This window comes from Gobio gobio (assembly GCF_949357685.1).
Source record: "Gobio gobio genome assembly, chromosome: 18".
Classification (NCBI taxonomy): Eukaryota; Metazoa; Chordata; class Actinopteri; order Cypriniformes; family Gobionidae; genus Gobio; species Gobio gobio.
In genome coordinates, this window is record NC_137111.1 from 45,654,281 (window position 1) to 45,668,787 (window position 14,507).

Genomic DNA, 14,507 nt, shown 5'->3' on the forward strand with positions numbered 1-14,507 from the left:
TGAGATGCGTGAGATCAGCGGCTCTTCTTAAAGTGACAGCAGCACTGACGATGCCTGTCATTAATGTTCATCAAAGAACAACGGGAACAGAGAAAATTGTAGCTTTAATGATGATTAATCTATATTTTATTTATTATTTATGCAGTTAAGAAAGGTGTTTAATAACTATTACATTTCTGTATATGTATAACAGGGAAGGCCATGGATAAATATAACATTTATTATAATGGGTTTATGTAAAGACTTTTTTAAGTTCACTTAAATTAAAAGTTGTTTTTTTAAAGCCTAATAAATGTTGAAATTGGGAGCTTTCAGTTATACTATAATGTAACGTCATTAATGTTTCATAGACTTTAGTATCAGTGATACTGGCCTTCATTCATAAAAAGATGACAATACAACACAATTAAAATATGCTGTCAATAAACTGTTTCTACATTAATTTGGAGAGTAACTGAAATCATTACAATATCAAAACATTAAAAACGTATTAATTGTGATTAATTACAGAAAAAAATAAGATTAATTAGTACTTTTTTTTTAATCGATTCCCAGCACTACCTAAAACACAATCATCCGTTGCAGTTTTCCAGCTGTTTATTCAAGAGCTTTTGTTTGTTAACAGACTGAGAGTCCATTGCTTTTTTGTTTTGTTCATTTATTGTGGATATATTTAAAAAGCTTTCCGTTTTCAGTGTTAAATAGTCTTTAGAAATAAAAGTTTATTGATCTTTGAAAAGGTGTACCTGCATTATTATGCCATTATCATTATTTTAGATGAAAATGGTCTCAGAACGACAATATTATCGTTTATCGCAATAATTTCTTGGCCAATTTATCATCCATCAAAATGTGTTATCGTGACAGGGCTAATAGTGAGAAGATCTACGTGTTCTTCCCTCTCAGGCCTGTATGGTGGAGAATGAATGTGAGGACCCCAGTCAGGAGACCATCACCTTCCTCTACAAGTTCATCGGTGGCGCATGTCCCAAAAGTTACGGCTTCAACGCAGCCCGTTTGGCAAACATCCCGGAGGAAGTCATCCAGTCTGGGCATAAGAAGGCCCGCGAGTTCGAGAGGAGCACCGTGTCTCTCAGGATATTCAAGTAAGCCACTTTATGAAAGTGTTCAGATTAAACAATTTTGCATTGTGACGTTTTCATGACAATTCAGTAGAGATGCACTGAAATGAAAAATCTGGATGCACTTGGCCCGAAAACCGAAACCGGAAATTACTTATTTTTGCTGCTCGAGAGTGAAACCGAAGCGTTGAACACTGAAGGGCGGGGCGGCATATGTTTTCGGCTGTTTTTTCTCTTTCAGCCAGAAACTGAAAATGCAATAATGCAATGCAAAAAAAAAAAAAAACTGCATCCCTACTATCAAGCACATTTTTCATCAAACAACACTTAAACGGCCAGATGCCTTTTATGTCAATTCCATTATTGGATGATTTGTAATTATTGCAATACAGTGCTATTGCAGATGTGCTTTAATTATGAAAATGTCTCAAGCTGTCATTATGAGTTTTGCAAGATAATTAGATATTTCATCTTATTTTTAGTATGGTGAAATATGACCCAACCATGTTCTTGACCGGTTTGGTGATATTCATCTGACTGTTATTGAAGAAAAATGGATCGCACTTTAGATCAGGGTCCAATTCTCACTATTAACTACGACTTTTGCCTCCATAAACTCCTAATTTCTGCTTCTTAAAGGGATGGTTCACCCAAAAACGAAATGTTTATGTTTATCTGCTTACCCCCTGGGCATCCAAGATGTAGGTGTGTTTGTTTCTTCAGTAGAACACAAATGAAGATTTTTAACACCAACCGTTGCAGTGTGATAGTCGTATAATGCATGTCAATGGGGATATTTTAGAGGATGAGAGCAATGAGAGTAAAAACACACAGACATACGAATCCTTATTAAACCATGCGGCTCGTGGCGACACATTGATGTCTTAAGACACGAAACGATCAGTTTCTGCGAGAAACCCAACAGTATTTGTTATATTTTTTACCTCTTATCAGACGAATGTCATCTAGTTTTCCCAGCGCCATAACTTCCGGCGAATAAGGTCAAAATACTGGCGGGATCGAAGATGTGTATATATACGTAGATGCCTCATTCGACCGATCCGTGCAGGCACTAATGAGGAATCTATGTATATATATCTATGATCGCGCCGGTATTTTGCATGTATTTCGACCTTATTCGCCAGAAGTGATGGCACGGGGACGGCTGATGCAGAGCCATAGAAAAAAAATGAAATAAATGTTTAAATATGGATATTTTTCTTACACAAACGCATCGATTGGCTTCAGAAGGCCTTTATTAACACCCCAGAGCCGTGTGGAGCAGTTATTTGACGGACAGATGCATTTTTCAAAAACAGAGCAACTATTACTGCTATTATAATGCTTGGATTAGCCAGAACATTTTTAATATAACTCAGATTTTATTCATCTGAAAGAAGAATGTCTCATACACCTCGGATGACTTCATGGACAAAGGAATTTTCATCTTTGGGTGAACTAATCCTTTAATAGTTAGTAAGGTAGTAGTTAAAGGGATAGTTCACCCAAAAATGTACCCCATGATTTACTCACCCTCAAGTCATCCGAGGTGTGTATGACATTCTTCTTTCAGACGAATAAAATTTAGTTATATTAAAAATGTTCTGGCCAATCCAAGCATTATAATAGCAGTAATAGTTGCTCTGTTTTTGAAGTCCATAAAAAGTGCATCTATCCATCATATAACTGCTCCACACGGCTCCGGGGTGTAAATAAAGGCCTTCTGAAGTGAAGTGGCACGTTTGTGTACGAAAAAAATCCATATTTAAAACTTTAAAGACTTAAATGACTAACTTCCGGCGGAAAGCTGTACGCAATTCGACTTTTGTTTTGCTCTGTCCTCTTTCCTCATCAATACGCATGCGTCAAGGGCAGAGGTGTCAAGTAACGAAGTACAAATACTTCGTTACCTTACTTAAGTAGAAATTTTGAGTATCTATACTTTACTGGAGTAATTATTTTTCAGCCTACTTTTTACTTCTACTCCTTACATTTTCAAGCAATTATCTGTACTTTCTACTCCTTACATTTTAAAAATAGCCTCGTTACTCCTATTCCATTTCGGCATGTTTTCATTCCGGCTTGTCATTAAAAAACAACAACTATCCAGATAAATCGCGCCATCCGGACAGAGTGAATATGATTGTGGTTGGATGAGAAGGATAAACACAAACCATTCCGACACCCTATTGGGTTGTAGGCGATCAATCACGCCTGCACCTGCACAAATCACACACCATGCTGCCAGATAGGGCGGGTTCTCGCCGACGAGCACGCACTTTCAGCCAATCAGCAATCAGCAGGCAGACGTGCTCAGCCTCATTCATGACTTTAGCCGGGTTTTTAGCGCGATAACTCGTAGCTGTATATTCCAGTGATCGCTATGCCAGTGGCATAAATACACAGTAAGTTGTATCTACAGTAAAGAGTGGGAGAGTGACTCAACTCTCAAACGTGAATTACACCTGTGACTCGAAGACTCTTTAAATATAACCGTGACTCCTGTCCATCATCATACACACACTTAGGACATCTGCAACTAGTGTTGTGAACTTCAGTTGTTTGTTGAAGAATAGACCAGGAGACGTCGGATCAAGACAGAATTATTCTTTTAATGAGAACCTTCTGTGCTGCAGGTCGTCCGAAAACAGTCTGATTTCACAGCACAAGATAATGCAATTTATCTACATTTCATGGGAAGTGGTTCTACAGCAGAGGAGGAGACATTCAAACAAAGGAAATGCATATGTTGTGTAGGTAAAAGACAAACCCTACTATGAAATCCCTACCAGTCCCATTGAATCAGCAAACCTATTCGTATGCTGATACTAGCCAGGCCAAAAAGCCATTAAAGTCTGGGCTCCCAAAAGGTGGGCTCTGACTCATTTAAAACACAATAGAGAATAACAGTTCTGGCAGGAAAGGAGACTCTTGTTAGAGCCTTTGAAGTCAGTAAAACAGGTCTGGGAGATTTGCGTAGCAGACTAATTCATCTGACATCATAATTTTTACCTAAAATCCTAAATGCAATGTACTTTCTAAAATTTGTAATCCCACAATTCCCCCCTTTGGGAGTTCTAATAACTCCCACATAATACAAATTTAAACCTTCATCAGTCCATTCTGTAGCTTATGTTTGTTAACATATGCCCCATCTTCCAGTCATGTAACTTGGAAAAAGTTACAGGCACATTTCACTTGCTCTGTGTTGATTGTCTGTAGTGACGAATGACATGCTGCCACAGAAACAAACATGCCACTAGGGTCCGTGTAGTTCATTACGGGCAATGTTCTTTTGTGGTTGGAACAGTCCTTGTGAGATCTTTGTTGACCTTACAGGTTTCCGAACCATGAAGAATTATCTTCAGTCATCTGATGTAATTTTGCTGAAAGATCAAGAATGTCTTGTTGGATTTTGTTCAAGAGTCCTTGACCACCATGTTTGCGCATAAGTGAGTCCTTGAATGCAGCCATCTTCTGTGTTGGTGGTAGGAGAGAACCAGGGTGCACATGCCATTGACTTGGCTGAGCAGGATGTTATATACAGACGTTCCTCCCATCATGTGCCACCCATGGGATTCCTGCTCCTACTGAAGGCAGGTGTGGCATGCAAACGTTCTTTCCAGCAAACAAGGTGTTTCTTGACATATTCATCAGCTCTAAGAATATGTTGTTTCTGGAGTCTACACTTTGTGCGATGGCCATGATGATTAGTAGCAAGGCAATCTTGATCATGTTGATGGAAGACTGAAGTTCCCGTAGATTATTCTCTGCGTTGTGTATTTTTTCTTTTTTGTTGGTTGTAGTCTCTGCAGTTGATCTAGTTGTTTCCTGGAGGTTGGGTCTTCATATGCAGATGAGACTGTCGTTGCATATGGATCTGGGGACAGCCATCAAGTTTTATCTGCACACTGTAAGACAGAAAACAGAAAAACAGAGAGCAGTATTTCTTCAAAACACTACGGTTGTAGCAGTTTAAATACTATGGTTCTATCGTTTTCAGAGTCTACTGTTGTCGTATCATTCTTTCCCTATTTCTTAATTTGTTTGACACCTATGGACCAGTGAGGAAAGGATGGACTAAATCGGGAAAGACCTATGAGGTAGTGTCTTCACCCTGGGTTCACCCCCGAACGCATGTTGCGTTCAGTTCTTCCCAGGGCACCTCACTTGTCCGTGTCCTATTCTGTCCCTGTGTTGTGTGCACACTGTAGAGTATGTGAGAAAATTGGCACATTTCCATTCTCCAGTGAAACATCAGTCCTAATAGACATCATTAACAGAGGATGGTTGTCTGATTGCAATATTCTGTGGCATAACATTTAAGGCTGTGAGTCTTACTTAATGTCCCCCAAACAAAGGCTGAGCATCTTTGTTGTGAGCTACTGGGGAAATTAAGCACCCACAGCCCAAATGGTTAACACTGTATCAAGTTGCCCCACAAGTTTAACGAGGAGGGGAGGGGCTGCTTCAGAATATCAAGCAGGCTAAGCAGAAGCTGATTAACCTTGTTAACTTCTTTAAAGTTCTTTTTGTTTTTTCTACATTCTTTCCAAAAATGTCCGTGCTTGCCACAGTAAGAACAACTGGCTTCTCTAGGACTTTTGCGTTTCTTTGGCTTCTCTGAGTTGACCTTAACAGAAACTGCTGCAATTCTTACTCTCTCTTTGACATCAGAATCTCTTTCCCAAATAGCTAAACTTTCTAGGTTACTTCTGAGAGTTCTTTTAGCCCACGTAATATCTAGGAATGGCAAGGCTGTTCTGTACTCAGCTACAAGACCATCTGCCCAAATTCGGATTAGAGCTCCTTTGTCCGCTAACACACTTTCGGAATCATCCACTATTCCACTGTACGTTACAGCTACCTGACAGAACCTCTCAGTATATTCACTCACAGTTTCTTCTTTCTCTTGTACACAGCTAGTAACTCTCGACCAATTGATTTTGGGTCCTAAGATATTCTTTAGGATTTTCAAAACACCTTCTCTCAAATCGCCTTTACTGACATGTTGCAGTTCGGAAGTAACAGCAGACTCAAAATTGTTGAATTCAGATTCAGTTAGAATTTGTGACATCAGCTGTGTGACTTCCGGCAACGACATGTCGTAAAGATGCATTTTACTGAACAATGCCCTTCTAAATTCAGAAAAATTTCTTTGCACTGATGGCAAACTTTCAGCAATTCTCTCAATATCCTTAGGACCCAAAGATGTTTTGACAACAGTTTGTATTTGGACAAGAGAAGAGTTGTGAGTAACACTTTCAGTTCCCTGAGATCTCTTAGCCCCACAAACCTGCACTGAATCTACAGGCTCATCAGTTACTGATTGGATGGCTACATCTGTTTCAAAGAAAGCTTTTAAGTCAGGATAATAGTTATCAGGCTGACTAACTTCTACCACATCAGTTTTTTCTGCATCTTTGTTGCGGTTTACTTCCTTAGTCACAGAAGATAATCTAGTACGGAGCTCTTTGATCTGTTTCTCTAGCTCTAAGTTGCGCTTAGACTGTTCTGTAGCTAGTGTTAAACCAAATTCTCTGTGACAACAGATAATACCTTTCACATTGTTCTTGCGAAGACTTTCTCCTAGTACCTTCTTACAATCTTCAATTGACCATACTTTGTCTGCATCAATGCCAAATTTCTTTGTTAAATTCAATCTGACTGGCTCAGTCACGATGGAGTCCATGTGCTCTGATAACAAAGACTTGAATTCACTATCTGTCCAAAAAGATGTAATCTGTCTAGTACTTTTCCTAAACATTTTGTGAATTTCTGTTACCACAAACAAACACTAAAAAAACTTCTCTCTATTGTCTTGCAAACAGAGGGTACAATCTTATTAGCACATGATGCTAACCTTCTCTATGAAGAGGCAGACAAAACAATCTTGTTAACACAACTCAACTATTGTTAACTTTTTTTAGCAAAACAGAGGACAAAACAAATATTAACTGAATGTTAATCTTCCCTGCCTAAAACAGAGGCAAACCAATTATTAGCACGTGATGCTAACCTTCTCTATGACGAGGCAAACACTTATTAGGTTGTGATGCTAATATTCCCTGCCTGAAACAGAGGCTGAACAATTCTTCCCTGCCAAAACAAAGGCTAAACAACTATTAGCTTGTGAATGCTAATCTTGCCTGCCTGAAAACAGAGGGTAACTTTCAACTCTAAAACAATCTTTTTAGAGGATAACAGAGGACAAACACAAAAATTAGCACGTGATGCTAACCTTCTCTATGACGAGGCAAACAATTATTAGGTTGTGATGCTAATATTCCCTGCCTGAAACAGAGGCTGAACAATTCTTCCCTGCCAAAACAAAGGCTAAACAACTATTAGCTTTTGAATGCTAATCTTGCCTGCCTGAAAACAGAGGGTAACTTTCATCTCTAAAACAATCTTTTTAGAGGGTAACTTAGTTAACCAAAACCTACAGCTGTTTGTTAACTACTTCTCTGAACGGCGCAGAGGAAAAACACATTTGTACTGGTCTGCATTGGTTCTTTGAATGGAGTGAAACTCACCGAATCGTTGGTTGTACAGAAAAATTTAATCTGGAACTCAGTCAGCTTTGTTGAGATCTTTGAGCTTGAAGTTTCAAGATTCAGTCTGTAACTCAGTCAGGCATTGAGATCTCTTTGGAGCTTGAAGTTTTCAATCTGGAGGAAGCTGGCTTGAAGTTTCAAGATTCAGTTCTTTGAGCTTAAAATTCTTTGAGTTTCCGTTTTCTCCATCCGGGTCACGGCACCATCTGTTGTGAACTTCAGTTGTTTGTTGAAGAATAGACCAGGAGACGTCGGATCAAGACAGAATTATTCTTTTAATGAGAACCTTCTGTGCTGCAGGTCGTCCGAAAACAGTCTGATTTCACAGCACAAGATAATGCAATTTATCTACATTTCATGGGAAGTGGTTCTACAGCAGAGGAGGAGACATTCAAACAAAGGAAATGCATATGTTGTGTAGGTAAAAGACAAACCCTACTATGAAATCCCTACCAGTCCCATTGAATCAGCAAACCTATTCGTATGCTGATACTAGCCAGGCCAAAAAGCCATTAAAGTCTGGGCTCCCAAAAGGTGGGCTCTGACTCATTTAAAACACAATAGAGAATAACAGTTCTGGCAGGAAAGGAGACTCTTGTTAGAGCCTTTGAAGTCAGTAAAACAGGTCTGGGAGATTTGCGTAGCAGACTAATTCATCTGACATCATAATTTTTACCTAAAATCCTAAATGCAATGTACTTTCTAAAATTTGTAATCCCACACTAGCAACCCCGACAGCTGCTGAAAGAGGTTCAAATCAACGATTAATCCGTCTTGACTGTGCTAAGTGCATGTGCAATATACTTCACGAAAGACATACTGTAGTTTTGTCAAAGCAAAGTGCAACACAAGGGTAAGCGCATTGTTATTTATTTGTTGACGGATTATTGTACAGTATAAATGAATTACGCATTTTGACATTGGTGTGTGCATTAACGTGTGAAATGCCTGTTAATTACATAGCTTTTTCCAATCTCTAAATTGGGCACTTTTTGCACGTAAACTGGCTTCTTACTGTTGACATTGAAAATCTTGTTTTTTTCTAAGGGATTGCTGTTTTGACAGTTTCTACCTGGACATATAGTCATATTTGAACCGTTTTACTGGGATTTTTTTTATGCTTTAAGGAGATAAAATGGTAACTTACTTATCAACATTGATTGGTATGGCAATAAAATAATCACATTATTTTGGCAGTTAAAGTTTTGGTTTTTTTTCTTGGAGTGACTAGTTGCCTATAAGTATTGTAAGAGGTGCAAACTTGTTATCAATAACCAGGCATGTTATCAATAACCATTTTAAAAAATATATATAAATGTACATTTGGTGAGGTTTTTGGGCTGGAAATTTTTGACCCAATCTGGCCACACTGATCACACAAAAAAATGGTTATTGATAACATGCCTCTGAATTTTGACTTTTTGCACCTTTACAATATTTATAGGCAACTAGTCATCAAATCTTCCACTCCATGAAACAGGTTAATGCTCAGTAGTACACAATATGGTTCTTTAATGTATTTGCATTGTCCTAAAATGCGTTCATTTTCAATGGGAATATATGCGGCTGAAACGCGTAGCCAAGTGCATCTAAAAATGTTCAACATTAACTTTTTAATATAACATTATAGTCATTATGGCCTTCAGAAATTTTTTTTTTGAGGAGGTGGGGTATGCACTGTGGCGCGGCCTAATCTTTTGTCCTTAAAGGGATACTTCAGCCAAAAATGAAAATTCTGTCATCATTGACTCACCCTCAAGTTGTTCCAAACCTGTATGAGTTTTTGTTCTGAAGATATTTTGAAGAATGTTTGTAACCAAGCAGATAGAGCAACCATTGACTGCCATAGTAGGGGCAAAATGCTATGGCAGTCAATGGTTGCATATAATCTGCTTGGTTACAAAAATTCTTCAATCTTCAGAACAAAGAAACTCATACAGGTTTGGAACAATTTGAGTAAATTATGACACAATTTTCATTTTTGGGTGAACTACCCCTTTAATGGCATTTTTTCCACTTACATTACTTTTACTTTTATACTTTAAGTAGTTTTGAAACCAGTTACTTTTACACTTTTACTTGAGTAAAAAGCTTGAGTTGATACTTCAACTTCTACAGAAGTCTTTTTAAACCCCAGTATCTATACTTCTACCTGAGTAATGAATGCGAATACTTTTGACACCTCTGGTCAAGGGTTACTCTTTCGCTGTAGATCGATGCGTACGGGAATCCGCCGGTAGTTATTTTAGTGTATAAAGTTAACTATGGACTTATTTTTCATACACAAACACTTCGCTTCAGAAGGCCTTTATTAATCCCCCGGAAAATAAAAATTTGGCCCATATATTAAAGCCGATAAATAATGTATTATTTCCCCTTCAGCTGAGACACTTCAGAGGTTCACCATAATGGTTTTTAATTGCGTGAAATATGACTGGAATCACTTCAAAAAGTTCAACATGTGCATCTATCATATAGGCTACATAGAATTATGAGAATGGATTTTAATGGTGAGGCTTGTTTTTGTAATGTGGCTCTGAAAAATATAAAAATGTGGATTTATCGGATCTGTTTTCGGCAAAAATGTTCATCCCTAATAAAATGATTGCATTTTGATAATATAAAAGCTGTATGAATGCATTTTCCAAACCTCTGAATGCGAGTATGCGTTGGAGATTTGCTTTTATTTACATTGTTGTGTGTTTTGACAGGAAACTGTGCTCATTTGCTGAAGACCCCAGCGCTGACCGCGAGCTGTTCACATCACTGCTCCAGATGACCGGCAGCCTGTGAGGGCGGGACACCTTTCGTTTTGAGTGTTTCTGTTCACAATTCTAGTTATTTTTCAGCACATAGAAAGCAAGCAAGCATCTCACTACTGAAATGATCTAATAAAGTTTATTTTTAAAAATGTAACACGTTCCTCTTTGACTAGGAAATTAAACTTTTGATTAATTACTACCAGCTACATAATGGTTATTGAGTACTTCACAATATATTAAGTCTAGATGTCATGGAACATGCATACAATTCAGGCTGTATGAGAACCCACAGTCACCAAATACAGTTGGATGGAGGGGGGGAAAGCACAAAAAAAACTGTACAGATATTCATCAGAGCTTCAAATAAGCAAGAAGCCTCTTAAAAATCTCCAGCAATGTCACTTCGGCTCACACGCGGCATTCGGAGTGAAACGGCGTGAGAAAGCCATGCTTTCGCAAGGGTTTTTCTTCTTTTTTTAATCTATCCTGAGATCATCCAATCAGGATAAAGGGGCGGGGATAATTATTTAAATCACTTGGGCCAAATCCATACCACCATCCTGGTGAAAAACCTTTTATATCTTTCACTTGGACACTTTCCTTTTAAAATCAAAACATTGCTGGAGAATACTTAGTGTTTCTTTCTCTTTTCTTTTTTTTTTTATCCTCAAATCTCTTTCACAGAAAGAACATACATCCTGCGACATGAGAACAAATACAGCAATCTAAGGTATAAACAACCCCAAAATTAATATACTTAAAATAAAATAAAAAGACATTCAAGTACATTTAAGATTTTTGCTTGAAAATACAAAACTACATGAGAGAGCATTAAAATCAAACCTCCATAACTCAGTCTTTAAAAAAACTAAACGAAACCAAAACTGAAGTGCTGGGTCATTTTTTTTCCCCGTACATATACAAGAGTGCGGTGACGGCTGCTTGGAGAACAGGTGCATCATGGGAAGCATTGTGAGTCTATACGCTCTAGGTCCGTGCGGCTCAAACGCGCTTGCCATCCGTCGTCCCATAAATCCTGAGTCCGAGAGCAACCGCTTGCAAACAACGGCCGGGAGAAACAGGATTGACCGTTTGCATTTGTTAAATAGAAATGTTTTCTCTGTCCACGTTTACACAATGCGTTCTTTTTCAAAGAGTTTTTTTTTTATATATAAAATTGAATTATTTCTAGCGTGTAATCTCATCTGCACTGGACTGAGCACACAGAGTCTGTGGTGGGCGGCTCTGCTTCAGTTGTGCTGCAGTGTGTTGGACTCTATAGGAGGAGCTGAATCGTAGAGTGTGTCCGTGTCATGGGTCGGCTCTCCGGCTAGTGTGCAAGGGTTTGACAAAGTCCCTGCGCCGCAGTCACAGAAAAACCTGCAGAGACAAACACATTCAATTACTACAAGATGTGGATATAAAAGAGATTGATATAGAATACAATTATCTTGTCTGGTTATCTTTTTAATCTGCATATAAATGTACACTGTCATGATGATACATACAAGACAAATATTTTACTTAAGATAGTTATGATAAGCCAAAAACAAGGCAAGTTAGCAACAAAATGTTATGTATACAGCTCTTGAATAAATTGAGAGAAATCGATGTTAAGTGGTCTCATATATAGTTTCTTAATTGTATAAATTATAATAAAATGCCTGTAGGACCATATACTTTTATTTAAAAATGTTTGGAGGATAATTATATTTATATTAGGGCTGTCAAAAGATTAATCGCATTCAAAATAAAAGTTTGTTTACATAATATATGTGTGTACTCTGTTAATTATTATTTATATATAAATACACATACATTCATGTATATATTTAAGAAATATTTGCATGTTTATACTGTATATACATTTATATAATCTATAATATATATAAATATATGTTTTATATATAAAAAGAATATTTTTTTCTTAAATATATACATGCTTGTGTGTGTATTTAAAAATAATAATTAACAGAGTACACACATTATGTAAACACAAACTTTTATTTTGGATGCGATTAATCTTTTGACAGCCCTAATTTATATACATAATTTTGTTGCTAACTTACCTAGTTTTTGGCTTATCATAACTATCTTAAGTAAAATTATTGCAGATTGGTGTGTGTGTGTGTGTGTGTGTGTGTGTGTGTGTGTGTGTGTGTGTGTGTGTGTGTGTGTGTGTGTGTGTGTGTGTGTGTGTGTGTGTGTGTGTGTGTGTGTGTGTGTAAAATATCCAAACATAAACAATTTATATTTTGTTTTCTATGTTCTTAATGTCATTTTATGTTCAGCAATTTGGTCAACCCAAAGTTGTTTTTGTATGCGCTTTATAAATTAAAAGATTTATATTAATTCATAATTTATAAATAATTACATAAATTAAAATTAAATAATTGGATAATTTACTTATTTACCATACATCCCATAAATTCATTAAAATTAATAAATTATCCTTTTATTTATTTAGAATTTGAATGACTGATGACATTAATTTATAAATATGATTATAATCATCAAAATTATTAAAAGGAATAAACATTTGAAATATATCAGTCCGTGTGTAATAAATTAATATAAATATACAAGTTTTGTTGATGATACAACTTTACAACTTTCTGATGATATTCTAATTATATGACCAGCACCTGTATACATATTTAATTACATAATAAAATAATCTAATGGCCTTTTTTTTTTTTTTTTTAATTGTGCACTTCAGCACATGATCTCTACAAATGTCATCATAATGAAAACCATCTATAACAGTAAAAATAAATTGACATTATTGGATTTTTTTCCCAGCATAAATGATTAACAGTACAACAAACACTGACATCATGATGTATACTTCCAAAGGCTTTATTTTCTTTTAAAGGAACACTCCACTATTTTTGAAAATAGGCTCATTTTCCATCTCCCCTAGAGTTAAACAGTTGAGTTTTACCGTTTTCGACTCCATTCAGCCGATCTCCGGGTCTGGTGTTAGCACTTTTAGCAAAGCTTAGCATAGATCATTGAATCTGATTATCAAAAATGACCAAAGAGTTTCTATATTTTTCCAATTTAAAACTTGACTCTTCTGAAGTTACATCGTTTACTAAGATCATCGGAAAATGAAAAGTCGCTGTGCAATATCACATGGGACGGCTCAAAGTTAGGAATGAGAGTATAGCTCCTAGCCATATCGGTCTAGAAAATCCGTCTGTCTTAGTATACGATGTAACTACAGAAGAGTCGAGTTTTAAATAGGAAAAATATTGAAACTATTTGGTCATTTTTGAGCGAGATGCTAACGGTCTAATCAGATTCAATTATCTATGCTAAGCTATGCTAAAAGTGCTAACACCAGACCCGAAGATCGGCTGAATCGATTCAAAAACGGTAAAACAACTGTTTAACTCTACGGGAGACGGAAAATGAGCCTATTTTCAAAAATAGTGGCGTGTTCCTTTAAGAGAAAATGATATTTTAGTAAAGCAAGCTCGTAGTAAGATTTCGAGGGCATGACTGACCTATCATGTCTAATAAATTCTACGTCGTGCCCTTGATGGCATTTCTTGATGCAGTTCACACAGATGGCGTTGCGGTCTGTCGTGTTACAGGTGTGACACCTGCACGGAAAAACACAGCAGTGAGAAAGAGAGCCGCTCAAGTTCCACGCAAACAGTTCAAATGGAGGTTCCCGAGGAGCGTTACCTGTAAAAATCGTGCATTGGATAGCTGGTGTAACTGGAAATCTTGTACAGGCACTGACCTCTGCTCACCGCTTTCTCAATGGCGTCCTGATTGTTCATGATTTTGTTGTCTGGAGAGAGGATTAAAGGGGAACGCAGTTAGTTTCAGCTTCACTGGATCATTGAGCAAATTCTTCATGTTTTGAGTTTACCTTTCATCGTGACGTTGACGCCAGATGCGAGAAACAAGCCACCGAAGCGGTTGTTGAAAATCTGATTGCCTTCTAATGTTGCCGTCGCGTGATTTGTGATCTCAATGCCTGCAACAGAGAGAGGTTAGCCACTATTAGCATTACAATATCTACACGTTTCTATGAAAAATCATTTTCAGTTTTGAAAAGTGTCATACATTTCTTGAAGATTTTAATAGTG

The 14,507-nt window shown here is 37.2% G+C and overlaps 2 protein-coding genes across 2 annotated transcripts in view; one reads left to right on the plus strand and one right to left on the minus strand.

Moving 5' to 3' along the window:
• Positions 1–10,602, plus strand: part of msh6 (mutS homolog 6 (E. coli)) — a 35,846-nt gene extending 25,244 nt beyond the window's left edge. The window contains exons 9-10 of the mRNA XM_079843590.1: positions 907–1,106; positions 10,351–10,602. Coding sequence (XP_079699716.1) covers positions 907–1,106; positions 10,351–10,432 — 282 coding nt within the window. The 3' untranslated portion in view covers positions 10,433–10,602. The remainder of the gene's footprint in view (positions 1–906; positions 1,107–10,350) is intronic.
• The window catches only part of fbxo11a (F-box protein 11a), a 64,158-nt gene continuing 60,172 nt past the window's right edge, over positions 10,522–14,507 (minus strand). Inside the window, exons 19-22 of the mRNA XM_079843591.1 lie at positions 14,288–14,395; positions 14,098–14,206; positions 13,914–14,012; positions 10,522–11,781 (exon numbers count right to left, since the gene is read on the minus strand). Of these exons, the coding sequence (XP_079699717.1) occupies positions 11,652–11,781; positions 13,914–14,012; positions 14,098–14,206; positions 14,288–14,395 (446 nt within the window). The 3' untranslated portion in view covers positions 10,522–11,651. The remainder of the gene's footprint in view (positions 11,782–13,913; positions 14,013–14,097; positions 14,207–14,287; positions 14,396–14,507) is intronic.